Source organism: Branchiostoma lanceolatum, chromosome 5 (genome assembly GCF_035083965.1).
Source record: "Branchiostoma lanceolatum isolate klBraLanc5 chromosome 5, klBraLanc5.hap2, whole genome shotgun sequence".
NCBI classification, from domain to species: Eukaryota; Metazoa; Chordata; class Leptocardii; order Amphioxiformes; family Branchiostomatidae; genus Branchiostoma; species Branchiostoma lanceolatum.
In genome coordinates this window covers 11,693,894-11,721,169 of record NC_089726.1, presented here as the reverse complement: position 1 = coordinate 11,721,169, position 27,276 = coordinate 11,693,894, and the positions used below count along the sequence as shown (strand labels likewise).

The window sequence follows — 27,276 nt, the reverse complement described above, 5'->3', positions numbered from 1 at the left end:
AGAGAAGGTGAGCCACCGTTTAACTGGGCGCGGCATAACGTTTGACACATGTGTGACGCACAAGGGATCTGAGGCTCCACAAACCTTCACCCACTTCGTCAGACACGCAGCACCGTAGCATCTGACGATGATGTTGAAGTTTTGGATCCTCGTAGTTTGCCTGTTGGCTGCCAATTTTTGCCGCAAAGTACAGAGTGATAGCCAGCATGGCAGCAGTGAGAGTAGTGACAGCAGTGACAGCAGTGAAGAGAGTAAGTACGATCATTCAAATTTTAGTATTCCATTGTGAAACTTTCTCCCCCGCCTCAGTCCGTGAGTGCACCACAAATTTTCCCCATGATGATTTTAGGCAAACCGCCCAGCCGCATGGTTCCGCATCACGTTGACCATGCATGGCAGTGGCTGGACGAAGTTCTGCGCAAATGTCCAGTCCGGTCACCATTTCCCGATCAATGGTAACGTGCGAGGGTGGTTTGATAAAGATGTAGCAAGAGCCACTTTCCCTTCTTATAAGAAGCTAGAATTGAGCACGGATAATGATACATATTGCTGTAGGGTGCATGCAGATTTTCATTTCTAAACATTCAACAGTTAATCTTTTACGGCTACTAGAGAGGAGTGGGGTGTAGTAGTGGAGATCAGAGCGGTCGCCAGGGCCCTGAATTCGCAGTTTCAGTGTAGAGCAATTTCCTACCGCCGCAACGAGAAACGAAACTTAGCACATTTATTCGGAATAAAAAGAGCTAACCATGTGCCAAGTTTCGTTCTTCTCGTTTGTGGGAAATTGATCTACCAAAACCTTAAATTAACAAATTCTGCATGTCTATACAGTAGCCCATTGTTATCATAATTAGATCTAACCTCACGTTTTGGTCCTAACTGTCAATACCAAGTCATTCATCATAATCATCTACAGCGCTAGCCCCAAGGACAATACCACTGTACAAGTCACTGAGTAGCACTGGGTGTTGTCAAAGTGCCAAGTGTGGACGCGTTTGATCGCTGCAAAAGACTAATGGACTGTGTGTGCATTAGGTTAGATCTAAGTTACTAGTATAAGCTTTGACTAACTGTATACGATATCACGTCCCCTTCTGTAACAGCTATCCAGGCAATCGTTACCCTGAGGATCCAGAACAGCCTGGACCCTGACTGGCCCTCTGCCGAGTACAACGTTTCTGTTCCTGTGGCAACCTCAGTCTTCGATATGATGGTGGCGGCCGACGAGGAGTTCGACAACTTCACGTATAGCGCCTTTCCACTCATACAAACCCGTAAAATGCAGCTCTTTGCACTGGCGAGATATTGATTTTCAACACCGTAGCAGCCACGCAATCTTAAAGGCGTAACAATTCTTTAACCAGTATCCTGCACAATTTGTAGGAATTTAGCTCTGTCTGTGGCCAAATTCAGCGCGGATACAATGTGCAATGTAGCCTAGCGGTACCTGCTGCTGGAACTACGCGCGACGTTTACGGTTACTTGTGTCTTTGCAGGTTCGATGCCACCTACTTTCCCCAGTTTGCTGGACACTTCATCGACTCCATCAACGGCCTAGCCGGTAACTCCGACGATCAGACCTTCTGGCGTTTTGAGAACAAGTACGGTGTGGCTTTCGACCGCGGTAAGCAAACAGTTCTGAGTAGAATGCATTCGTAGATCATTGGTTGGGAATGTTATGGAGACTATGTCAGATTCCGTCAGATGGCCCTTATCCATTCATATTTCTGTAGTAATAAGAGCTAGTTATTGTTTATTACAAAAGTATTTGTATACTAGATCCTAGTATCACATGGACTAGATTAACATGATATACTAGTAATCGGCACCGCGGATCTACACACTGCAGTACCCTCCCACCACTCACGGTCCATCCCATGCATATTCTATTTTACACCTGCGCTGTTGTTTACTTCGTTACTTACATACTTCCACGTGTTTTGTAGGTGTGGACCTGATCTTGGTGCACGCCAACGATGACGTCATTGTCTTCACCTTCGCCTCGTGGGCTACAGGGCATCCTTAGGAGCGCCCCGCCAATAATGGCATCTGTAGGTACAACCAAACATACAGAGGCACAGTGTACGACACAGGCGTTTTCCGCACATAAAAAAAAAACAACCATAATCATACAAACAGCTATGGATATGCCCTTTCGAAGCTACCGCTAGTATTATTCACCAGTTACAGTTAAGATATCGTGTTAGCTTTGCATGCGCTATTGAGGTTATTCTGTAATCGCAAAAAGTTTATATGATTATTTTACTTTACTATCAAAGTACAAAACCGGTGCACGGATTGGCACAAGAGGTTGGTCCACCAGAAATGTTGTGAGATGTATAACGTTAGATATTCCAGGATCTGGGCCAGTATATACGTAGGTTTCACAACAGCAGTGTCTTTCTGTGGAGTAATCACCGATGCGCCAAAAATAATTACTCAAGCAACTGGATAAGATTTTGAAACAGTCAGACGTTTCAGACAGTATCCACTGTCTTTCGTCAGTGACTAACGATAGGACTGAGAACACCAGGTTTTATACCAAAACTCTGAATAGATATGTTAATAAGGTAAAGACAATTTAGGATGTCTTGAAGTAGTCTTTAAAAAGAAGATTAATTCAAGACAAAGTTTATGCCAATAGTTCAATTAGCTACTGTTGTTCTAGTACAGTAACTAAATGTTGCTTGTCCGGGGGTGGGGGTGGTGGGCAGTGCATTACCGATGTATAGCAGACAATTAGACTTCAGCTGAAGAACCCAAGTCTGTAGATAACGGGTATATCAACGTGTACAACAGGCGCAGAATACCAAGTGCCTGATTTTGCTCCTTACAAGAATTAAAATGCTCTTTTAACTTCATCTTTCACGTAGACGACTTTTCTTCTGAAAACTAATAAGGTAAAAGTCCCTTAGCCAACAATACTTGGTTGAACTTTCCTGGTAACTTAATGTGTCTTAACTTAACGTGTATGTTGACATTGCATTGCTGAAAGGTCACTTCATGCTAACCTTATGATAATTTTAATATCTAGTCAGCTTACTCGGTCTTGGAGGATGTATCACTGTCACCTTGGGTTTGTGCCAAGTATGTGCACGATTTACACAACAGTGCTAGCGCTCAGTTTGCCCACACAAACGCACATAAAGAAGATAAAGCAGTTATCCTCAATCGAGGTGAAGCATAAACCGAAAACGTAACCTATTTGTCGGAGAAAAGGGGCCACGCTTAACCACTGAATGTATCACAGCCATTCCAAGCATACATGGAAGAAACACTATGTCAAACTAGAAAGGCAACATTTGCGGGAGCAAATGCAACATGTTTCGCCCATTTCCCTCCCCATGCAAAAAGCGACTGTGGCATAGAGGCTAACGTTTGTTGTATGTCTGCAATGTTGGTATTTGAAATCGTTTACGTCATTTTTAGCCAAAAACTTTAAACAATTACTCAAAGCAAGGGCCTCCTTGCTCAAGGTAAATTTTAACGCATTTCACAACTCTCTATTGTTATTGTTAATGTTATTGTCAACGTCCCGACACGGGATGTTTCCTAGGTGGGAAACTTTGGACACTTTGTGTTCACTATTGTGTGCACTGGTGTCCAATCTTGGTGACACAGGGGTAGAAAATTCGTGTACATAGCGAGGAAATGTCAGGTTTCACCATAGTGTCCAAGCTTGCAAACTTGTGGAAATTTTTGTTTCCATGCAGTGTTAAAATAAGAAAAACACCGTGTGTGTCGAAAAATACCACCAGAAAAGTTTTGAACCTTCTCAATTGCACTTAACTTCAGTAGGACACAACAATAACAGCGCAAGGATGGGAGCCAGAGAGTAGTGAAGTTGTGCCTGTACCTGTCAGAGTATGTCCCTAATTAAATTGACTATTTGAACCAATCAGGTTGAGCTTGATAAATCCGTGTTACAACGCGCTCTCTCATTGGCTGACCGAATTAGTCCACCTGGCCAAATGAATAAAGATGTGACCTAAAGGTCAGTGACCCCATATGAGGAAAATAGCCGATGTTCTCCCCAAAATACCCTCTAAAATCTTTATTTTGAAGTGTTGTATGCCAAAAGTGCGAATGGGATTCTTTGAATATTTGTTCAATGTACCCCCATAGTAAATTTCAGGTCATTTGGATGTATTTCCAGAGCACTGGAGGCCAAAATGTACGTTTTTGGTCAGAAAAACCTCAATAAATCACTTTCAAGGTCAATATCGAAAAAATTAAAAAAAACCTACCAGGGTATTTACCCACTCTACCTGTATACCAAATTTCAGCTCAGTTGGTACAGGGACGACCGAGCTGCGTCGATTACAAAATTTGACAGGAGAAAGAAACCTTACGAACACAATATGTTGCGCCCAACAGTATGTTTGTTGGGCTCAACATAAGAATATGTGACAGTTCCAACCCCATACCCGACTCGTGTTGTAGTACTAGCAACACTTCACACGGATGCTCAAGGTCCAGTCGGACTCCAAGTCGGTGAGTGTAAATCGGGCCACTGTCCATGGCGTGGTGTCCATCATTGCGATGGTAGGCAGGTGTATTTTCACGACGGTGTTTTCACCCGATCATAAACGCCGGTGCACTAGTGCAGCTTATCCTGTCACAAAAACAGGTGCTGCTGTGCGCGGTAAATGAAACCAGGGGACGCTTTTAATCTGCGCTTCCCTGATTCACAGGCGTCATGCGGTAAGGTCTTTCCAGTCTAACGGATTATTTTGTTGAGGGAAAGCTTACTTACAGGCGCGTACAAAAACGGATGTCGGTACCGTACAAAACCTTTAATTTTCTGGCGTATTTGACATGTTGCACTATTGAATTTTGTGATACGAAAATATAATCAAGTCAAAGAAACGCAGACTCTGATTTTCTTTTTGTATTCACTAAATGTCCACAACATCTGAACCACTGATAATGTCAAATGATAGAAGCCAAACCGCTACAATATTGGGTGTCAGCATGAATTAAAAGGCCCATGCTGTATGTCATAATGGGAAGATGCATGGTCAACTTTTGAATACAAAGATGATACACTGAACAAGTTATAGTCCAGTATCAAATACAAACCAGAAATAAGGCTGGAAATAAAGGTATCTGTGGACTGAACTGTCTTATCAGACAAAAGACTTCTGTTTTACTTACATGCCCTTTAGAGATAATGTACACCTTACCCTGTTACACCATCGTGAGGTAATCATGGATTTGTTTGACACTGGATAAAGAGAAACCCTGGATATCAAGTCACACCAAACAAAATGAATACTTTGATCTGGCCTTTTGGTATATTTCTGCACCGAAATGAAGAATCACAATTGTCATAGCTTGAGTGCTTAACCCACCCACTCATTATGAACACCGTGACTAAAACAACTGTAAAAGCATTATAGGTCCCTTTGTACCTATCATCATCACAGGGACCCGTAACCATATAATCTTACATAAACCATGCATACATGGACTGACTGTCACTACTCATCATCAGAGTCTGAGAAGTACCCTCCTGGTGACCCATAACCCTCGTCCTCCCTGACCCTTGACCTCCCCGTGTCATGTGTGTACCCTGGGGACGACTTCCTCCTGACCCTGGGGCTCCCTGTGTGTCTGGATACCCTGGGAACAAGAACGGCGTATGCTCCGACAGCCAGGACTACTGCTAACAGTGTTGTGAGGAGGGACACACCAGGGTCCTCTGGTTTTGTTGCAGCAGGGGAAGACTCAGAACTTTGGGCTGTGACATCTGTGGGGAAAACAGATGTACCGTTAAGTTTTATTTTCTGAGAACCATTTTGCTAGCATTTTTGACATATTTGGATATATTACAGTATTTGAATTGATGACAATGTTGTTTCCATGCATGACAACACTGCAAATAATGAAGATACACGTATGTAAATGCTTAACATCCCATCTACTGGTAAAATCCATCATACCAGAATTATCATCAGCAGTACTTTGGACTGAAAGGGTTACTTGAAAAAAATTGTCGTAGAGAGCCTTTAGCAGTTATGCATATGGGCAACAAACCTAACTACTTTTATAAGTAGAAATTCACAACACAGCTGACAGCAAGATAAAAGAAGCTCCAAGATACAAAGACTAACCTGGTGCCTGAGGTTTAGAGACACTGTCCTCCAACGGAGGCATGGACACTTCAGTAGCTGCTCTCATCTTGGCTTCATACAGCTCCTGAAGGTTCTCGCTGTGATCCTCAACATCCGTACCTGTACCATCCTCAACCTCCTCCACAAACACAACAGACGTGTCCACAGACATCAGCCTCCTGTGCATGAAGTCACCTCCTGTGTAGTCCGAGTCCTCATCATCATCATCGTCCTCTAAGTAGGACTCTTCTGTAGCTGTGGACATGTCTCCTTTTCCCATGGGTGTGTCCTCTTTAACGTCACCATGGCAACCTCTATGGCATCTGTATGGGGGGATGGATGAACGTCAGTTTTTTTTGGCATGGTATAGAAAATTTCATAATGCAAACTCATAACCTTCTGATGATGAATAGATCAATAGACTAATGCATATATGGAAGTGTGATGCATCAAGTTTTTGAAGAATATCTTAAAATGATGGTGTAGAAAAGTGCATTTTAAGTCAAAATGCGTACATGAACATAGCTTATGACCCACTGGGTCATATCTAGCCACTATTTTATCAAGTCTAGCAATCTTTAGCTCAAGTTGTCACTTTTATGATCATTTGCTGGTTACAAAGCCTACCTTGAGCTTGTGTCCAGGGCATCACACGCCATGATGCTGCAGTGAATGTTGACCTCCTTCACGTTTGGCACGAACTTGAAGGATTCCAGACTGAACCGGTACCGGTCCGGGGAGGAGGGCAGGAAGGTAACAGTGTCGTCTATCGGACAGCTGTGTATATGAATAATAGTAATACGTTTGAAAAACGATTTATCCATGATGAAAACAAACTGTATGCGGATACAGGCACAGTAAATTGTACTACTAAGTCGGTTTATCTCGACACCTGTTCGTTCTTTGGTTTTCACTCAGTATTTCGTGTATATAGAAAATCATAGAATACTTAACAAGCCTTGAGAATTCCGCAGTAAATGCTGATAGACATCTAAGTGAGCTGTCCTTTTTGCTGAACACCGTCCTCTATGCAAGAGTTAGCTACCTATAGGTGCTGTCCTTGGTGCTGAACACGTTCCACACAGCAAGTGCTGGATACCTATGTGTACTGTCCTTGGTGCTGAACACCTTCCACACACTAAATATTGGATACCTATGTGTACTGCCCTTGGTGCTGAACACCTTCCACACACTAGATGTTGGATACCTGTATGTACTGTCCTTGGTGCTGAACACCTTCCACACACTAGATGTTGGATACCTATGTGCACTGTTCGTGGCACTGAACACCTTCCACACGTTAGGTTAGACACGTATGTGTATAGTAAAGACTACGTCACACGTACCCGTCCTCCAGAATGGTGTACCTCCCGTTGTTCCCATCTCCCAGTCCCATGGGCGTGGCCCAGCAGCTCTCGGTGAACACCATCAAGTCAGGGTCACTGAAGTCAGGCGCGAAGGAGGCTTGGAGGTACAGGGGCGCTCCTAGCGGCACGAATATCCTGCAACGGACAAATGATTTATAAGGTGGTAATTGATTACTTGCGACATTTGTTGTGAGTACCATATTTCTTCCTCATCAATTGAACATAACTTAACTCCATCTAAGATATAAAATGAAATGTAATATGTCTCGGCAATTCAGCCTCAGAGCTGCTAATGAGATCATTGAACAATAAACCAGTCTTATAAGATTGTTTATTGCCTGAACCTACCTGTTAGAGTTCTCCTTGTAGAAGTCAGGGTTGTCGAATATCTCCAGCTGGAAGCCAACGCTGCTCAAACCGTGCTTCAGGAGGTCTGCCTCTCCCTCGTACACACCGAAGTCTGCTTTCCGAACCTAGAGTTAGAAAAGCTTCAATGTTGAACATTTTACAGCAAGCCTTTGATTTTTTCATTCTTTGGTCAGTCAGTGGTGGCCTCTGCTTTAAATTCACTTGGTTAAACCACAGTGGAAGAAACGAGAAGCAAGTCTGAATTAGTGCATTGCGCATGCCAAGTACAGTATACGGGAAGGTATCATCATGATAACGTGTACTTTCAATGTGATTATAAAGAGTTGTCTTACGTTGCAATCTACTGTATACACTACGAAACGGAGGTCCTGTGTTCCGCTTGAACATAAAAGGAAGAAATTCAAAGCCTTGTAACCTCGCGATAGCAGATGTCGTTCTGAGAAGACAATGACCTTTCTTCTGACTACTAGTATAACGTTACGTCATGACAGATCTCTTTTGATAATTATGGACTATAATACGTCTACCACTTCTGAATAACAAAGAAAAATGTACTCGTGAAGTTAACGTCATAGCGTCGTTTAAAGCTATTCATACAAATATACGCTGCATTTTGGGCGGAACCATCAAGAATATAGAAGTGGACCACCTAGAAGCCTACGTAAATATCAAAGACATTCGTTGATATCGCACATTTTATGTCCACTGATCAACTTCAATTTTCTTCCAAATGTTATGCCTAAGGCCATTGGAGGATGGAAGGCGGCATCTAACTGGGCGGGGCGTAACGTTTGGTACATATATGACGCACAAGGAAACAGGCTCCACAAATCTTCAGCCACTTGCTCACACAGGCAGCACCCTAGCATCTGACGATGATGTTGAAGTTTTGGATCCTCGTGGTTTCCCTGCTGGCGGCCAATTTTTGCCACGAAGTACAGAGTCAGAGGCAGAGCAGTGAGGAGATCGAGAGTGAAGAGGTGCTGGAAGACCACCGGGCACGTATCGAGCGTCTGGAGAGCCAAGTTTTCGGTAAGTAGCGATCCGAATTTCTAGTATGCCACTATTGAACTTTCTTCCCTGTCCCAGTGTGGATGCACCACCACAATTAATGATCCACTTTCATTACTTTTGAGAAGCTAAAGTGTATACGAAATTTTGCATATCTCTATCTGTAGGTCATGTGGCTATTTTCATTTCTAAACTTTCAACAGCCGCTAGATTTGGGTATTAGTAGAGCCCGGTGAATTTAGAGCGGTCATCAGTGCCATGAATATACGGATGGCATACTTCCAATTTCCCACTGCAGCTGCCTAAGAGGAACGAAACGTGACACACTTAGAAGGTATGAAAAGTGTAAAAAGTATGTCAAGTTTCGTTCCCCTCAGTCTGGGAAAAATTGGTCTATAAACGCAAACCGCGTGGCCAGGACACTGATGACCGCTCTAACACATCTATCCCAACGAGGAAGTACTAACACCATATTTCTAAGAAGGCATATATCCGGCATGGTTCCAATACTGCCCACCAGTAGAATTTTTCATGCACGATCTTAAAAGCGAAACCTAAATGGACCCATGGAGCCATTGTGCCAGCAGTATTGGAACCATGCCGTATATATGCCTTCTTAGAACTATGGTTAGGCCTAAGAAAATAATGTTGTGTTTTCGGTTACCCGACCGACCCTAGCAAAAACCTGCCGACCCTAGCTTTTTTTTGTCGGTCGCTGGTACGGCAAGCGACAATTTTCTATCCGAAATCTAAGTCATGTAATTCAAAACAGTTACTGTAAAATGTGTAGTAAACAATGTACTCCTTTGTTCAGATTATCAATATACTTGAGCTTGTACAACGTATACCTCTGCAATTACAATATAATGTTGAAGATACCAGGCTGAGTGCCTGTACGATGTTCACGAGTATGAGTTTTGATATTACGTATCAAGATCTTATAACATGATATCGCGTTCCCTCCTGTAACAGGTAGCAAGACAACCGCCACCGTTACCATGAAGATACTGAACAGCCTGAACTCTAGCTGGCCGTCTGCCGAGTACCAGGTTTCTGTTCCTGTGGCAACCTCAGTCTTCCAAATGATGGTGGCGGCCACCAAGGAGTTCCCTGGTGACTTCACGTAGGCAACTTTACAGTCATGTACACCCGCAAAACGCAGCTCTTTGACGGGTATCTCACTGGATTGCGACCTCGCTGCGACCTAGATTGGATTTGTGTTATCCCAGACTTTATAATGGGAATATCATGCAAAACGAACAGGTATGACTAAAACGACAACAAAACAGATTCATTTTTAATCGATGGAATTCCTTGAGCGCTCTGTCGCAGCGAGGTCGCTAACAGGTCGCAATTTCAGTGAGACACCAGCTCTTTTTTGTTTAGAATTGAGAAATTGATAATCAACCATAGCAGCTGCCACGCTGTCGTAAAGATGTAGAACTTCTTAATCAGTATCCTGCACACATTTCAGGGATTTAGCTCTGAAGCCAAACTTCAGCTCGGATACATGTAGCACAGTTACCTGTAGTCTGTGTTTACACAATCCGGTCTCTGGCGGAGGTTAATGACCCCTCCTATGGGGTGGTGACAGTTGAGCCGGCCGCTAGGAGCGCGATTTAGTCAGGCACAGTTACCTGTAGCGACACGTACTTGTGTGTTTTGCAGTTTCCGTGCCACCTACTTCCCTGAGTACGCCGGACACTTCATCGACTCCATCAATGGCCTCGCTGGTGACACCGCCGATCAGACTTTCTGGCGTTTTGAGAACGGCAGAGGTGTGGCTTTCGACCGCGGTAAGTACTGATCACGACTAGTACGCATGCGTATATAGCATTCACTGGGAATATTATGGAGAGTCTGGAGACCATGTTAGATTTCCTTAGGAGAATGTTGACCCTTCTCCATTCTTATCTCTGCAGTACGTACCGCTGCTGTTTAATTTGTTACTTATAGACTTCAACGTGTTTTATAGGTGTGGACTTGATCCTGGTGCACGCCAATAATGACGTCATCGTCTTCCGTTTCACCACCTGGGGTACACCGACCACAGACTGAGCATCCTTAGAAGCGCCCGGCCCGCCAATCATGTGCTAGTGTCATTCACACATTGTTAAGATATCGTGTTGGCTTTGCATGCGCCAAAGAGCTTGTTTAGTGATTTTAGAAACTTTTAAGTTTATATGGTTTTGTCTATTCGATGCGCATACTCAAATTGGCACTTAAGGCCCCCTCTCACTGGACTCCGGCACTGCGGCGGCACTGCCACGGTAGATTTTTACGGCACCGTCGCGTTTCTTTCACCAATTTTCATTTGCACTCTCACTGACGTGCGGCGCATTTGCGTTTGAAGCCCAGATGAGCAAGTTATTGAATGAACTTTATTGTTCGACAATCGTATATGGTACAATATATGGCACTAAATCAACAATACTGCAAGGCTAACCTATGCTTCAAGTACAAAACATTATCGATAACAGTGTATGAATTACAATAAAGCCATGTATGGATTATTTTTTCCCTCGCTTTTAGGATGAAGTATAATGAAATTGACCTATGTAGGTGGTATAGGAGTTGGACATGACAACCATACATGGGACACATCGTTCTGTGTACCAGATATGGTGAAGTTTGTCTTAGTAGTAATACTTTGTAACAGCACATCTGTCTCTTTGCCATAAGTGGGACAGGCCATGGCCATTACAAATTGAAATTTATCTTCAATATTTTCATTACATGTCGGACACAATCTGTGAGTGCCTTGTGGGTTGTGGTGTCGATTCTTTTCAACTTCTAGACAACGTGCGCTGATTCTCAGTGTAGTTATGCTTATCGGTTTATTATGATTTGATGTGATATATTTTCCCTACCAAAGTGATTTTTGATTTTATAATATGTGTGGAGTTTACTAATATTTCCCTCCAGCCAGGGAGAAACGTGAGTTTCACACTTTCTTTAAATGTATATCCAAAACGGTTGGTATTAACGTTAACTGCGGGGCTAAGCCAAACATGTCTACGTAACATGTCTTGAACGTGAGTAGCCCAGTCATTTTCTTCTTCGAATGATGAAGCGTCGTATGTTTTTTTAATAATCCTGTTATTAGGTAAATTGTTTAATCTTAGCGAGAGTATCTAATCAACTATGTTTGACTATCAACGATCAATAAATAGGAATTCTTCTCATTCACCCCTTACGGCGAAACATTGAGTAAAATTTGCGATACAGTGCCTGACTGGTATATCAAGTTCTGAATCAGTTTATCACTGTATTTCTTGAATGGCACAAGAGCGGGGCGAGTGCATGTAGACGAATGGTCTGATTCCTGTCCTGAGCGACTAGTCTATCAACTTCCGTACTGGAATAAGTGTACAATGCAGAGATCTAATTTTCAGTGGGATTAAGCAATATCCCAATGAAAATATCAGAGGATCTACAGCTACAATCCTCAACCTCACTACAATGCAGTAAATTAGGTTTAACCAAACTCTTAAACAGATCAATAGCTAGGGAAATGGACCGATTGCAGTTTAACGGTACAGTGCTTTCAATTGATCAGAAATCGCAGTGCTGTCGACATCAATGGATCAAACTACAATGCAAAATTATAATAGAAAAATGCATCAAAAACTGATTTCAAGTGATAAAAGGATTTTCACGTATGACACTTGGTCCAACAAAAGTAACATGTCATAGAATATAGGTATAACCTTGAAACTGACATATCACTTTTACACAATAGCGCGCGCGGTGAGCTCCCGGTAAGCTCCCGGCGAGCGCGCGGCACTTTGTCACTTGCGTTTTTTTTCAAATTTTGAAAAAAATCGCCATTTCAACCGGCACGCCGGCGGTGTGGACCGGCACTGGTACGGCACTGAGACGTCACTAGGACGGTACGCCGAGGTCTGTGCACGGCACTGCGGCGGTAGCCATTTCCAAGCTACCGCACGTTACCGCCACAGTACCGCAGCCCAATGAGAGGGGGCCTTAAAGGACGTGAGTTGGGCCACTAGAATTGTTGTAGGCTGGTTGTAAGGTATAAATATTACAGGACCTGGCTCGGTATATACACGTAGGTTTCATAACAGCAGTGTCTCCACTTTCTATGGAGTAATCATCGATGGTATCATAGCAGACATTTAGACATCCACGTGAACACTAGTATGTTTTTGTCAAGATACCTTGTGCATGACTCTGCTTTTTCAATAATTAAAGTGCTCTTTTCACTTTATCTTTCAACCAGGCGACTATTCTTGTCAAAACTAAGAAGGTAAAAAAAAGTTTCCTGGTAAAGCTAATACATGTACAGTATGTGAAAACGTGTAAGACACTCAGGCCAGCTCGTTTTAACATTATGATGTCAGCCATGTCTCACACCTTGGGTTTGTGCCAAATATGTGCACGATCTACACAAAAGCGCTTGTGCAAGCTTCTCCACACAAAGACGCATACGTTACCGAAAGCGTAAACTATTTTGCGAAAGGAAAGGGCCACACATAACTTAACTACTGAACTCAGCACAAGCCTCTCTAGCGTACGCGGGAAGAAACGTGAGGTCAGAGTCAAGAAGATGTGACATTTTCTGCCCCATACCTGACTCATGTTGTAGTAACACTCCACACGGATGTTCACGGTCCAGTCGGGAGTTCTGGTGATCTGAAGCGGTCCTGGAGACACAGAGAAAAGGACGTCAAAATTTAACACCAGTAATGAATACTGTTCAAAAAGCGCGTAAAGGTGTGGTTTACATATGTACCAACCTCCTAAGGCTAGACCCTGTGGAAACATATGCTTATGCATTAAAGTTATCAAAATCCGCGAATACAAATATTCAGTCACCTGCGTTGTTGAGTCTTGCGGGGTCTGTTGTTGAGTAGGCCTGGAGTTCGTTGCTGTACTTGACGTGTTCGGCAGATCGGATCTCCTTGCGCGTCCCGCACTCGTCATGCCGGGTCTGCAGCAGGAAGTGGTGCACATCCCGCACAGCCCGGCAGGAGGCGTCTCGAAACTCAAAGTTGTAGTTTTCTGGAACGTTATCACAAAAGTCCTTCAAATTCCACAAATTTGCATACAAACCATGAATATGAACACAGACAATCGTGACTTTTTTCTATAATGATGAATCCGTAAGTGTTGCTGTTCTGTGATATACTAAATTCAGTATTCGACTTATTTCTTTTCCTCACGAAACTCCACACAAACCTATCAAATCTCAAATTAACACAAGACGTACCTGTGAGAGGAGACAACATGATGACAACGTTCATACTGTTCCTGTGGCACTGCACAGTTACCATGTCTGCGGCATGACAAAAACAACACGGGTTAGTAATACTGTAATATGTAATAACTTAGCTTCCACAAATACGGCCAAAAAATGGAACAGTAACTAAGATATCATCATTCCGCGTAAAGGGTTTACTTACTAGATAACTCCTGAACAAACCGGTCTTTCTGTGCCGCCACATTCTCTGTCAGCGTCTGTAAAATGAACAGGGTAAAACGTAAGGTCATTGACTGTTTTCCCTAAACGAACGCACACACACACACATACACTCGCAAGTGCACACGCACGCAACCACACTCACACACGCACGCGCACGTGTACGAAGAGAGAGACGGGGCTGCGTTTATCTACCATAAGAACATCTAGTGTCGTCAAAGTTCGGAATTCATTGGCAAACGTTACTTGAAATCAGTGCGAGAACGTCTGCGAGTGTTAAGCCGAGAGGAAACTGACTAGAGATAAAATCGAACCACACATTATATGTCACATCCATTTAACGTCCGCGCTAATGGGAGAGATACAGTCAACATGAATAATGTATGAGACGAAATCAGGGCCATGTACCTGTTTTATCGAATGACTGGCAGGTGGTATACAACCCGGGTAATTACTTTTATTCTCTTTGTGTGGTGACCTAGATAAAGCGTCCCCACTCCCCAGTGACTCCTTGGGCCCCACATATTAGTTCATGTATGTGCACTTCCGAAAGCGAAAGGTGCAAATACTAGTTGGCTATGTACAAATATGTCAGTAAGCAGAAGCCATATTGTACCTCTGAAAATAAAATCCAGACACACTGATTTGGTCGTAAATAGGCCATGAAGGTTGAATATTTGTCTGAGCAGGTTAAAGTGATCGATCATGAAATGGTCGGTCCAACCCAAGACCGAGAGGGATGGAGATCCAGTTTGACTCGCCGCTCTCACGTTCAAGCGGTGCCCGCACGACCCTGGGCTGAGTTACTGGTCCAAGGTACAACTACAAGGTACGATGCAGAGTCTTTACCAGTAGTGGACCACTTTTACGACTTTGATGGGAAATCCTTGCATGGAAAATTCTGTTGTATTTTTGGCGATTTCTACTGTGCAATTTAAGTCCTGTCACAGAATTGTGCCATGGACAATAGAGTGGCCTTGCAGTGGGCAATATTGCCGCGTCGGTACTGGTTTGCGCTGCCCGCGGCGAAACTTATGTATGCAGGACGAGATGTGGACCGACTTTTCCCAGATCTGATCGGCATTAACATTCATCAATGGTCGCCCCCGTTTATGACGATAGTGACCTCTGCACCTGATTAGTGGTGCGGTTTTTCCTCTCGCCCGCCAGAGTCCTTCCCAATCATGGGAGAGCTCAAATCGGTGGGCAGGATTGCTTTCTAGGTCAACAATAGGGGTCTTTCTAAAGGAGCCAAAGCTGAGCTGCTTTCCGGCGGTTTTAAAACGTCATGATCACATTGTGCATCACCGGATGCAGTTCCGACATTTTGTTTCTGCTCAAGACTCATATCTGCCTACCACAGACACGAGCAAATATTCATTTCAAGCATCTACAAGTATGCCCAGCGCACACGTACAAACAAACACCTGACAAAGGGGAGAAGCCTTAACGTAAACAGTACCTGCGCCGCGGCGCCCCTCTCACCTGAACCAGCGGCGTTCCGACGTTGATATGGTCGTCCAGAACGTCAATCCTCCCCTCCACAGCCACTGCCAACGTCGCCACCAGCAGTAACGCCGTCCATGGCGTGGTGTCCATCTTTGCGATGGAAGGCAGGTGTACCTTCACCTGAACGCCAGTGGAGTAACCTGATCCTGTCACAGAAACAGCTGTTGTTGTGCGTAGTAAATGAAGCCAGGGGACGCTTCTAGTCTCCACCTCTCTGATTGGCTGACGCAATGCGGTAAGGTCTTTCTAGTCAAATGGTTTCTTTTGTTGGGAAGAACATACTTACAAACGCGTATAAAAACATGTCAGTACCGTACAAAACGTCTTATTTTTCGGTGTATTACTGACCAAGGACGATGCCGCTGCTGTAATAAGATTAGACTATTTCTCAGCCTTTAGACTGTTTACAGCTACAGGTGCATCGACTTGAGGAAACATGGGGTGATCGAAGAAATATACGTTGTTTACTCACTAAGCCTTGATAATTAACGTTTTTATTCAACTTTAACTATCCAAAGTCCAAGTTTCCAATTTTGCTAACGCTTGTCATCATGCATGGACTTGCAAGAAGAACACTTACGCGAAACACGCGATTTGACGGGTTTTGTGGAATTTCATGTTCCTGTTTAGCCTCCATAGCAGCCATTAGGCCTATTGTTACGGTTGGCTGCACGAACGGACCTGTCAAACGACCCTCAAAAGAAGTCATCAGCAAAAAGTGTATAATAAGCCCCCAAAAGGCACAGAGAGCCTGCTATTGAGTCTATTTCTGTTTTCCAACTTGATTGATTTTTATGCTGAACACCTTATTGCATGACAATGAAACAGCTCCATATTGCTATGACACGGACAGGGAGGAAAAAATCAACTTGGACATTGTTCATTACATCAATAGTAGTTGTGTTCTTCTAGAGATGATCCCGTTGATATGTTTTATAGTACGTTCCAACAGGCCAGTCTCAACAGCGCCACCTAGTGAACAAGGGCTGTGGTGAAATCAGTCTCTCTTCTAGGATGATGTAATGTCTTTAGTTATTAATATACGATAGTGAAGAGAAAGAAGTACAGAGAAAGGAAACCACTGTCATTGGGTCAAGTTGTGAGGCCAAAGTTTCTCACGTTTGTGCTCTTCTAAAATCCAAGGTCAAAACAGGAAATAAATACAAGTGTCGACATCAGGTATGAAATAACTAACTGTTGTCAAATACTCCAGCACGCAATATATATTGTTCAAAAATTAGATTTTTATTGTTTTCATCAGTGTTGTACACAGCTTTGTGATGTGGGGTTAGTAAAGCAGAATGTCCATAACATCTGAAATTCCACATTTGTGCTTATTTCTTCTCCTCATTGAATATTGACACAACAAAAACGTTACTCAGTTAACACACACTTTTATAGTGCATAAAAAAGGCTAACAAGTTACCCCAACCAATACTACCAGTTATGCTCTCTAATTAAACAAGGTTTACTGATGCATTGGAAAATCTAGTCCAACTTTTATCCAAGAATGGCACAGTTCAGTCTGGTAACCACATGTGCTGCTGAACAGCCTACTGTTATAATAAGATGTGTAAAATTCAAGCCCACAGAATTCTTATAGATGCAACATGTATTGGTAACAAATACAATCACAGAATAACCTGGCTGTAAGTAGTTTGACTCTAGGATATACATGGTGTGAGATGTGTAAATACAAAACTTTGGTTCCAACAGTAGCTAAAGATCCTTCTGTGTTAAAAATCTTATATGTACACATATAAACATGTGCCTGGAGCTGAACAGTGAATGCAAAGTGTGCATCAGGGTTCCTTGTACGATACTAAAAGCACAATATAACCAACTACTATTACAAGATGTAGGCTAATAACTCAAGCATTGAACACTACATGTACAGAATATGGAGAATGTTGAAAAGTAGGATTTTCCCTTTTGTTTCCACACATTCTCATTCACACAAACATTTCATTTCATACCTGTCAGTACATTCATAAATACTGATGATTGAGGTTTGTGAACAGCAAGCTTGCAACTTATTTCCTTGGAGGAACAAAAAGTGGTTTGATTATAAAAACGGAAAACACCAAATATCTAGCACTTGAAAATATTATAAATGTCAACAACACAGATAGGGTGGCCTTCCTTTAAGAAGAACACCCATTGCCATATCCACCATTCTGAACACCAAACCTATGACACACTGTCTTCATCACTTGGAGATGAAGTTCACACTAAACGATTTGGTACCATATACAAACATGAACGAGTATGTCTGTGATTGCTACTCATTGTGCAGAAGCTGATAGCGTTACTATACAGTGATTGTATAAACCAGCAAGGAGAGAGAGTTGTTCAGGTCATGCATGTACATTTACATTTCCCCCTTCATAGCTAACATGTAGAGTTTACAATCCACAAAAATGCTATGACTTTGCATATGTTTAATCACATACACAGTTCTGGTAGGTTTCTATCGGTACTGCACTAAACACCGGGAAGTCAACATTAGAATACATGATGCACTGTATTGAGTGACATACTCATGCAAAAGCTGACCAGGAAGACCAGTTCCACACTAGACCTGAACATCTCTCATTGAAAAGGCAGCAGAAGCTTTTGTGTAGAACAGTCAAGGCATTTGCCATAGCAGCAGTGTTAGTAAGAGGATCTTTCTGGAGTTACAGATAGATAATCTAAAGTCTGTACAAGGTTGTTGTTTATAATATAGAGAATACACCCCTCCCTCCATATGAAGCACAGTCATGTACGTCTGCATTGTCTTTCCTATTCCTACTCACACAAACTGTTTGCGCAAAAGACTACGCTATCTCCAACATAGTGTTAACTGTGTACTTACTGCCAAAGTTATTTACCATATTGTTCATGTGCTAAGCATCTATCAAGTAAAAATACATGAACATTGCAGTTGAAACACTGACAAAGCCTGTAAGTGAATAAAAGAATAACCTAAGTACATGTATTGTGTACTGTCATGTTGACAAACTTAGATCATTATGATTTTTACAAGAAACCATTTATGGTTAGCTATGCCACATAAAACTAAATACTGACTTAAACAAAAGTCACAAGAAACATGCTTAACTTCAATCAAGTTAACCTAATCAAGAAACAAAAGTTCGCTTTGCAAAAAGTCAAAAGCTGAAAAATTTCCACAAGACCAACATAATTTAACATCTTAATGTTTTGTACATGCGATTCTGCATGTATTTGCTGCATCATTACATTACAAGACATTGTACACTGTACAATGCAACACCTTCCCCCACTTATTATTAGCTCAGTACTTATTGTTATATACAACTTTTCATTGTCAACGTTAATTATTAACATGGTCATTTTTCTTACATAACAATGTTTAATACTTTATACAATATCTGGTTAGACTGAGGACAAAACAGGACAGATCCTTATTCTTAGGAGTGAATTATGCTTTGATTATCATTAACAAAACATGAGAAAACACACAGAGATGAATTCTCTCAAATGCATGAATTCCTATTCAGACTTATCTAACTGTTGTGTATCTAAATCACTGTACTTGAGTAACAGATGTATTTGAATGAAGCATGTTTCAAAACAGCATTATAGATATTGGTAAAAAATCTGTTCCACAAACAAAACAGAAGTGTTCTTATTTCTTACAATAATTATGGTCCAAACCTGTGGTACACCCAGACACCCCTACATGGTCCCCAGCTTCTTTGCAGTGCTTGGGCCAGGACTAGTAGGTTTGCCTGGAAGCGGCGGTTTGGGTGAAACTGGCGGTTTGTCCCGCGACCGGAAACTACTGAAGCTGCTCGTGGACGTGCCGAAGCTGCCCGCGCCCTGTGCGGAGGGCTGACCCCGGGTCAGAGACAGCTTGGCTGGTCTCTGGATCTGTACCTGCTCCACCGTTCCCGCGCTGCTTTTCTCCGCTCTCAGGGCGGCCACTGCGCTGTCGCTACTCGTGCTGGACGGCCTGGCCACTCTGTCCAGTCTGTCTCTCTCCAGAGTGTCCAATACTACATCAGGAGTGTGTTTGGAGCTGGTCATCTCCAGGGCCTGTAACTCGGACATGACGGTTGCCAGCGTCGCATCGATCTCCCTCTCTATACTCTGTGTGACCTTCAGCTTCTCCTCCTGCTGCTCCTCGTTCAGCGCGCTCAGACTTCCCGAAACGCTGCTCGTCACGCCAGACGCCTGGCCGATGGTGTCGGTGTCTGAGCCGACGTCTGATTTAGACGTGGAGGGGGTCATGTGTTTGGGGGACACCGTGGAGGGTGTGGTGAAGCCTGGGGTAGAACCCACACTCTCCCTGTCTGAGTCATTCCTCAAGGAGGAGGTGTCTGTAGCCGTGTCACTGGAAACAATGAAAGGACTTTCAATTAGACAATGTTACTTCTGACCTTTCAGTATATAAAGTTGAAAGTTGTGGCTTTTTGGTTGATTTACTCCTTTAGCTGTTGCATGTAAATGGGGCAGCTACTCTTCCAGGAGTAAAGATCGAATAACAACAAAGTCAATGATTTACAAACATTCTATGAATAAATACCCTGTATTACATGAAGTATTTAAGATACAAAATATCAAGGTAAAAAAATAATTTGAATATTATATCTGATTTACTCTAATACTAGAATGAACATGTCATCATTAAAGTTTTGATGCATAATGACTTCTGATAATACCGGCGTCTCTATTCAAATATAATATGAGTTTGGATCATACCTGCTTTTGACATGAATGTACTTGTCTGGCACCAGTCCGTCTTCCCCACGACACCGCCCTTCCCACCAGTCGTCCGAGGCACGTGAGAATAGCAGCAGGCTGTCTCCTTTCTTAAAGGACAGCTCCCTCTCTGTCCTTCCCACATAGTCAAATCTTGCTATGGCTTCCATTGGCTCAAGCTCTGAAAAGGCAAGAAAAGGACATCATGTTTCATACAGAATCTCAAGCAAGTACATTGTATGTATGGTTTGAGAGAATTGTACTGACCCACAGCGACTAAACATTGTTGATGCAAAATTAAGACCTGATAGGTTTTATCCAAATGCCTATCTGTCCACAATTAACCTTCTACTCGCTAACGTACCCTTTTGGCACCAAATCTGAATTGGTCACAGGGTTAGGCAGCAGAGAGAAGGACAGAGCACATTTTCTAAATAACATGAGTGACCATTTGGCCAAATATTTGCAAATCAAGACAAATTGAGTAATTTTTAAAAACAAAAGTCGATATCAGTCTTTGTTTCAACCTTTATTCACTCATGAGAAGCTCAAATCGGCCTGCAGGCCGCTTTTCATTGAGGTCATGAAGGAAGAGGTATGGGTAAACCTTAATGTCCTAGCCCACCTTTTTCACAATGTAATGACACCATACTACAGCACAGCACAGCACGGCACACAAATTAGAAACATGACAATGAAAAAACTTCATGCAGACAAAAGAAGATGTACAATGTAGCATCTGAAAGATGAAGGAGGAAAGTTTTACTGCAGAAAGGATTGAATGCTGGAGGAGCCTGTTGAACAGAGAGCAGTTACAGCACTAGCAACAAATGAACATGAGGTGAGGGCAGTGCTTGATGAAGTCTACATTTGCAGCAGCGCACAGCTAGGAGACAACTGGTGAAGGCACCATCCATGGCTGTCACCTTTCTTCCTTAGAGACCCTTTCTTGGAGGATCCTCTCTTCCTCTCGATGCCCTCTGTGCTTTCAAGTGAGTCCAGCTTGTCCAAGGACTCAATAGAGCCGTGAGACGTCATTTCTGAGAGGATTTCAAAGTTAGTGCACATATATTAGCACAAAGAAGGAAGGCACAGATGGACTCAAAAGAGTGATGTACATGTATTGTCATGGCATGCTTTTGTCATTTCCCAGTACAAGTATGTCTCCAACCTTATAAACCCTGGAACACAAGACTTTGGTTTGAAATTAAATTTGAAGATTCAAAAGAAGGCCTTCAGTCTGTCCAAAAATGACATTGTAGAGAAGGATACAATACTAGGGAACAGATACACATACACATAAGAAAGTCATGCTTCAGGAAGGAAATTTCTGTGTTACATGAAAAGAGGAAAGTAGAAGCAATCTGTAGGAATGAATCCTGTGGAGATGAAATGACCAAAGTACATCACAGCAGCTGCCCTGGATGGAGTCCTGTCTGTTAGTAAAGGAAAGAGGTTTGAATGTTAACATGCATGGAAGTCCTTTTCACCAGAATCCCTTAAAGCTGGGAGAGGACACATGTACATGGAAGGAGATGTATGTGTACTGGGCATGTCACCTTTCTTCTTTCTGATTGATCCATCTCTTTCAAATTGTTCTGCATACTCCGAGTCTAGCCAGTCCAGGGAGTCTTGTGACCCTAGAGATGCCAGTTCTAGAAGGATCCAAATTGAATGTCAATTTCACAGCACCTTACCCATTAACCAGGGCCATGTCCCTCTTCCCCAAATTCTCAGATTTTTAGAAAGAATCTTGACAATAGCACCTTTCTCTCCAGGGTAAATTGACCAATATGTGCTTACAATGTATATTTTGCAAAAGTTGCTGAACCTAGGGATGACTATAAAAAAACTTTCTAAAAGTATGAAAAGGGTTAGGCTGAAGCTGCAGGTCAAATCTTTAGGCTTGATTCAGGTTCCAGAATGGATTTGCATCACTGAAAGTTGTCAACAAGTAATGCTGTATCTGAAGGCTCATATACGCTTTCTTCAGTTATGTTTTGACAACTAAGCAATGGCATTGGAGTAGAATTCTATCAACATGCAGCCCAAAAGAGATCATCCCTATGGCATTTGCAGGGAATGAGAGAGAGAGTGACTTACCATCCTCACTGGGGATCGTCAGATTGTCTTCAGAGATGTTGTCCATGTTGGCAACAGGATCACTGTGGGTGTCCAAAAAATATTACTGGTAAGAGAAATCTGAGACGCACATGGTAGATCTGCATGTTGAAAGCCCAAAAAGGCAGCACCCAGAATATTCAGTTTGTAAGAGCAATTCCTTCTATCTCATTTGATACCCAGTGTATCATATGTTTACTCACACAAAAGGGTCCTCCTCCCCCATACACTTCTCATACATGGGCCCGTCCAGGTCTGGAGGGAACAGGCTGTCCTGGTACGTGATGATGGTCTTGGTCAGCTCATTTACATAGGGCTGGTAGATCACCTGGAGTCAGCAGACAAAAGGGACTCATTACGACTCAAGATCAGTGAAGGATGGCAAATTTTCATTGCTTTTAGTACAGTATAACAGGACTGTGGAATGGTTCAGAAAGTGTGAGACTGACCTGGTCATACTCCTCTGGACAGGGCATGAGGGTGGGGCCGAAGCAGATGGCCAGGTTGTAAGGGTCCATCATGTTTTCATCACTATAGGAAGACAGGCTGGAAGGGAAAAAGAACAATGTTCAGCACAATGTAGAGCTGCTAACAAATGATGGTTATACCAGTTGAATGATTCAGAATGTTGGCCAGACACTTTTCCTGGTGAAATAAAATATTTAGCACAACTGTGGACTAAGTCAGAGAGACAGATAGATCTTTGCATAATAAGTCAAATGTTTCTCTTCATATGTCATACACAGCCAGAAGCTCCCCCTACCCAAAACATAACGATCTGCAGAAGCACAGAAATCAGGACTGATGTACAGATGGTCAGCAGGACCCGAGGGAAGCCTCAGCAAGATAAGCCTGTATATGCTTTTAATAATTCATCTGCTAAGTAGCGCAAATTTGACAGGTTCCTGTCTGCTTTGTTTCTATGTTATGATGTAATCTACAGTTTGGCAGTTTGTCCACAATATTTCCTTTCTTTGCATGATTAATGTGTAGATATAGAATTAGAAAGTATGATGTAATCTCCAGTTTGGCCGTTCGTGAACATTATTCCATTTCTTTGCCCGATAGCATAGATATAGGACAGGAAACTTTGTATGATACAATCTATGGTAAGACAGTTTGTGTAAATCACTTCATTTCTATGCCTGATAATAGAGTGGATACAGGAACAGAAGTTATGATAAAATCTACGGTATGGCAGTCCGTGTCCATTATTTCATCTCTTTGTCAGATTAAAAGTGTAGATACGGGAAGAGAAGAGGTACTGACTGGTTGAGGAAAGCGAAGAGATATCTCATGACCACTACTATCGGCCGCTCCATGGAGTCGATGATGTTCCGCAGGGCGTCCAGGCAGTCCTGTAGGTTCTCCATTCCTGTGGGCACGGGAGAGAGGCAGGGGAACATCAAGTTTGCTGTTGTGCTTACAAACAATAAAAATTAAGCAGCCTGGGCTTCATCATCAACTATGATTGACAAGATGGTTAGTACTAAGTGCTACCAACATGGCTATATTATGACAAATGTCTGTTCAGAGAATGTTGAAGCAAACAGCACTAACTGCAATACAATAGCAACCACATCCCTACACTACTGTTGTATTTGTATAAGAAGTTAAGAAGACTTACTTGCTGCAGTGATCAGGTCCTCAAACTTTGACCTGGTGAACAGTGGGTCCAGCAGCTGTCTGAAGTACAGCTTCAAACAGCCTGCTACTGAGTTCAGGTCAGTCACTTCACCTGGATCTGACAATGGGTCTTCACCTGGGAGGAAATGAATCATTTGGTTACTCCTACGTTTTACGGACATCACCATCAGTCTGATTCATGACATTCAAGTTCAAATGCAAGATTGTTGCTACATTGAGTTGCTCTAAGGATTAATGCAAATGTACTTGCTACACATGTATCTTTTATGCCACTTTAAGCACCGTGAATGAGATGTTGGTATGTAAATGTCTATGTACATGACTACACATACAACTACTTTTAAGTTTTGACTATCTTTACTTTCTATCTCACCTCTTTCAAAGTATTCCCTCAACTGATTGACTTCAACTTGAGACCCAGGAACTCTGAAGATCCCTTGGTGGTGGAGACCTGCACGAGAGAGGAGAGAGAAACAAAAGAAGACTCAAACCTGACGTTTTGACAAGCAACACATCAAACACAAGGTGTTTCAAGTATCACAATTTGTCTTTGTCAACAAAATATTCCAGAGAATCTTTCATAACAAAATCAGACACTCAAGAATGTGACACATGCTAACATAGTCTGATAAGAAAACTTCTCTCCACTCACCTAGCAGGTTGATGACTCTGATGCAACTTCTGATGACAAGAGGGATTTCATGACCGGAGGCCTACAAAACCAAAAAAATCCAATTTGTTCATAAAGCTGACAAGACTTTAATAGTTACAAATGTATAACAAGGTGTCAAATGAGACGTTTATTGTAAAAATACAAAGCAACAAGAACAGAATGAAAATGTTGTCATCATGAGGAGAAAATGCTACCATATTCTGAGATGAAATGGTCTGGCACAACTAACTGTTACTAACCTGGATGTACTCAAGAATGCTCCCACCAAACAGTTTGGCCTTACATGAAGAGCCAGGTCTCCCCGGCTTACTAATCTTCCTTGGTTTGGGGGGCAGCATGGGGGGTCTACATGGGAAAGATCCAAAATGAAAACATTTTCAAAAATGGTCTAAACTTTTCAAACATATATATAGCAACATATACTTGACATTATAAAATTCAAAATATCAACAGGACAGCAACAACAGAATTGCAAGAATTGATTCTACATGTATCAGATGATGACATTGGGAGCATCTTTGTTAACACTACAGATAAGGTTGCACATGGGGTGCAATACTGATTCCTGTTGCGCTAATGGTAGACATCTGACAGCCACGTGTACTGACCTTGTAGGGGAGTCAGGGTCAACAGATAAAGCTGCACTTCTTTCTCCTGTAACAAAAAGTACATGAGTTTTAATAGCTTGAAAGAGCACTATTCAAATACACTATAGTTCAAACAGCTTCAAGCCTGTCTCTACATATATGTTAGGTTATGAGCAATATGGCACAAATACCTTTTCAGTAAGTTCTCTACCAATAACATACCAGTGCTTCAGACTGACTGTGAAAATGAGTTCCTTACCTTCCCCCAGGGCCTTCTGGATCAGGTCATACTTGGCCTGGAGCCTCGTCACCACACTGCTGCCCAGGGTGTACTCTCGGAATTTCTAAAACACAACACACCCTCATTAACAAAGAATGTCCACTATCTGCCAAGAGTTTTCTATGGAAAACGAAAGTTTTCTTTTCCATGGGCAAGGAAGAAGCCTATATTAACGTCCATCAGTTGTGGGACTAGATGGGAGTTACAAAAGCAATTTGTGCTTCATTATTACAATAACAGCAGGCTGTACATCACTGTTGAACCCATCTGTGAACAATCTGTGATGTTACCTCCAGGTAGTAGTCCTCTATCTCCTGCTTGTGCTGCCTGTGCCTCTGCATGCTCTGTTTGGAGGACAGCGTATCTGGCGGGGTCTCCGGGGACCCCTGGAGGGTGAAGTAGGGACTCATGTCGTAGTCCACCACATTCAGCTGATCCTGGAGGTTCTGAGACGTCACATCAAGGGTCTTCCGCACCTGAGGACGAACACAATAATCATAAGACATTCTTGAGAGTCTTAAGACTTGCTTGGTAGTTTTAATCACACTCAGATATTTAAAAAAAAATCAACCTAGAGTTCCACGACCTCGTATCTTTGCCGGAAGTTGGGCTGCAGTACCGCAGAAAGTCGCTAAGAGCCCCACTATTGAACCTGACCTTCGTTTATGTGATGCCTACCCACATACCAAATATCATTATGACCCATCCACGACTTCTCCAGTTGTGATGCAGACTAACACACAGACAAACACACAGCACAGAAAACATAACCATCTTCATGAAGGTAACTAAGAGGCCTTATGCCACTGCCAGGTCAAGGCACTAACTGCACAATATAAAATCATACAACAGCCTAAAGGTTTGGCTACAATAATGCATTATGTCTACATGTAACATGCTAAACAGCCCTACCTCTTCATTCTCAGTCTTGACACACATGAGCCTGTGGTGGATCTGTCTGTACCTGGTGTCCAGCTCCTCTTGCACCTGCTGTTGGGCACTCACCTGGCACACCTGGGCAGACAGGAGAGACAAGGTCACTAACAATGCACGCCTGGTAGAGCATGCAAGTCATGGTTCAACAGAACACCACAGGAAGGGTCAATAACATTGTCTCTTTCTACATGTACCTTTCAAATTCTGTAATCAAGGTTAAGATGACCAACTGTTTTACCCTCAAAAACTGATATTTGAAGGTTCATATTTTTCCCCAGTACATGTACCACAATGTTTCAAGATTTAGCACCTTAACATAAACAGACTTTGGAATGTTCATACACAATGTAGAAGAGCAACAAGCATGCAATGAGACAAAATAAAAACAGACCACACAATAATCCACATTGATAACATGCAAGACTTTACCAAAGCATACCCAAGAACCACATTACTCTAGCTATCATCACATGTAGTGTCATACAAATA

General features: G+C 42.6%; 4 protein-coding genes across 11 annotated transcripts in view; 2 read left to right on the top strand and 2 right to left on the bottom strand.

The window, feature by feature from the left end:
- Nucleotides 1-63: 63 nt before the first annotated feature.
- Nucleotides 64-2,861, top strand: LOC136435117 (uncharacterized). Its single transcript, XM_066428344.1, has 4 exons — nucleotides 64-251; nucleotides 1,104-1,245; nucleotides 1,497-1,624; nucleotides 1,947-2,861. Exons 1-4 carry the CDS (start codon nucleotides 128-130, stop codon nucleotides 2,024-2,026), a joined length of 474 nt encoding a protein of 157 aa, XP_066284441.1. The 5' UTR covers nucleotides 64-127; the 3' UTR covers nucleotides 2,027-2,861.
- Nucleotides 2,862-4,876: 2,015 nt separating this feature from the next.
- Nucleotides 4,877-16,011, bottom strand: LOC136435115 (CUB and zona pellucida-like domain-containing protein 1). The gene is made up of 10 exons (XM_066428341.1): nucleotides 15,792-16,011; nucleotides 14,290-14,344; nucleotides 14,097-14,162; nucleotides 13,703-13,888; nucleotides 13,457-13,530; nucleotides 7,832-7,956; nucleotides 7,463-7,618; nucleotides 6,744-6,893; nucleotides 6,117-6,439; nucleotides 4,877-5,752 (listed from the first exon to the last, which is right to left on the bottom strand). Exons 1-10 carry the CDS (start codon nucleotides 15,903-15,905, stop codon nucleotides 5,484-5,486), a joined length of 1,518 nt encoding a protein of 505 aa, XP_066284438.1. The 5' UTR covers nucleotides 15,906-16,011; the 3' UTR covers nucleotides 4,877-5,483.
- On the top strand, nucleotides 8,620-11,087 carry LOC136435116 (uncharacterized). Its single transcript, XM_066428342.1, has 4 exons — nucleotides 8,620-8,884; nucleotides 9,836-9,986; nucleotides 10,532-10,659; nucleotides 10,839-11,087. Exons 1-4 carry the CDS (start codon nucleotides 8,728-8,730, stop codon nucleotides 10,919-10,921), a joined length of 519 nt encoding a protein of 172 aa, XP_066284439.1. The 5' UTR covers nucleotides 8,620-8,727; the 3' UTR covers nucleotides 10,922-11,087.
- A 1,028-nt stretch (nucleotides 16,012-17,039) lies between the features above and the next one.
- LOC136435110 (SLIT-ROBO Rho GTPase-activating protein 1-like) overlaps nucleotides 17,040-27,276 on the bottom strand; it is a 59,479-nt gene continuing 49,242 nt past the window's right edge. For 4 of the 8 annotated variants that reach the window (XM_066428333.1, XM_066428332.1, XM_066428337.1 and 1 more), the window contains 16 exons: nucleotides 26,764-26,865; nucleotides 26,142-26,327; nucleotides 25,831-25,915; nucleotides 25,593-25,638; nucleotides 25,224-25,329; nucleotides 24,964-25,024; nucleotides 24,685-24,762; nucleotides 24,292-24,426; nucleotides 23,934-24,039; nucleotides 23,114-23,210; nucleotides 22,868-22,992; nucleotides 22,647-22,708; nucleotides 22,103-22,198; nucleotides 21,470-21,583; nucleotides 20,544-20,724; nucleotides 17,040-20,175 (listed from right to left, as the gene is read on the bottom strand). In XM_066428333.1, the coding sequence (XP_066284430.1) occupies nucleotides 19,518-20,175; nucleotides 20,544-20,724; nucleotides 21,470-21,583; nucleotides 22,103-22,198; nucleotides 22,647-22,708; nucleotides 22,868-22,992; nucleotides 23,114-23,210; nucleotides 23,934-24,039; nucleotides 24,292-24,426; nucleotides 24,685-24,762; nucleotides 24,964-25,024; nucleotides 25,224-25,329; nucleotides 25,593-25,638; nucleotides 25,831-25,915; nucleotides 26,142-26,327; nucleotides 26,764-26,865 (2,238 nt within the window). In that variant the 3' untranslated portion in view covers nucleotides 17,040-19,517. The remainder of the gene's footprint in view (nucleotides 20,176-20,543; nucleotides 20,725-21,469; nucleotides 21,584-22,102; nucleotides 22,199-22,646; nucleotides 22,709-22,867; nucleotides 22,993-23,113; nucleotides 23,211-23,933; nucleotides 24,040-24,291; nucleotides 24,427-24,684; nucleotides 24,763-24,963; nucleotides 25,025-25,223; nucleotides 25,330-25,592; nucleotides 25,639-25,830; nucleotides 25,916-26,141; nucleotides 26,328-26,763; nucleotides 26,866-27,276) is intronic. The other 4 variants (XR_010755809.1, XM_066428336.1, XM_066428335.1 and 1 more) reach the window with 4 other exon arrangements.

Bases quoted from the DNA above. Each gene is read 5' to 3' on its own strand.
- LOC136435117 (XM_066428344.1), top strand. From the start codon at position 128: ATGATGTTGAAGTTTTGGATCCTCGTAGTTTGCCTGTTGGCTGCCAAT. The intron at 1,246-1,496 runs GTATAGCGCCTT...GTGTCTTTGCAG, and splicing joins GAGGAGTTCGACAACTTCAC to GTTCGATGCCACCTACTTTC. The intron at 1,625-1,946 runs GTAAGCAAACAG...CGTGTTTTGTAG, and splicing joins CGGTGTGGCTTTCGACCGCG to GTGTGGACCTGATCTTGGTG.
- LOC136435115 (XM_066428341.1), bottom strand. From the start codon at position 15,905: ATGGACACCACGCCATGGACGGCGTTACTGCTGGTGGCGACGTTGGCA. The intron at 14,163-14,289 runs GTAAGTAAACCC...GTCATGCCGCAG, and splicing joins GTTTGTTCAGGAGTTATCTA to ACATGGTAACTGTGCAGTGC. The intron at 7,619-7,831 runs GTAGGTTCAGGC...TGTCCGTTGCAG, and splicing joins TACAAGGAGAACTCTAACAG to GATATTCGTGCCGCTAGGAG.
- LOC136435116 (XM_066428342.1), top strand. From the start codon at position 8,728: ATGATGTTGAAGTTTTGGATCCTCGTGGTTTCCCTGCTGGCGGCCAAT. The intron at 8,885-9,835 runs GTAAGTAGCGAT...CTCCTGTAACAG, and splicing joins TCTGGAGAGCCAAGTTTTCG to GTAGCAAGACAACCGCCACC. The intron at 10,660-10,838 runs GTAAGTACTGAT...CGTGTTTTATAG, and splicing joins AGGTGTGGCTTTCGACCGCG to GTGTGGACTTGATCCTGGTG.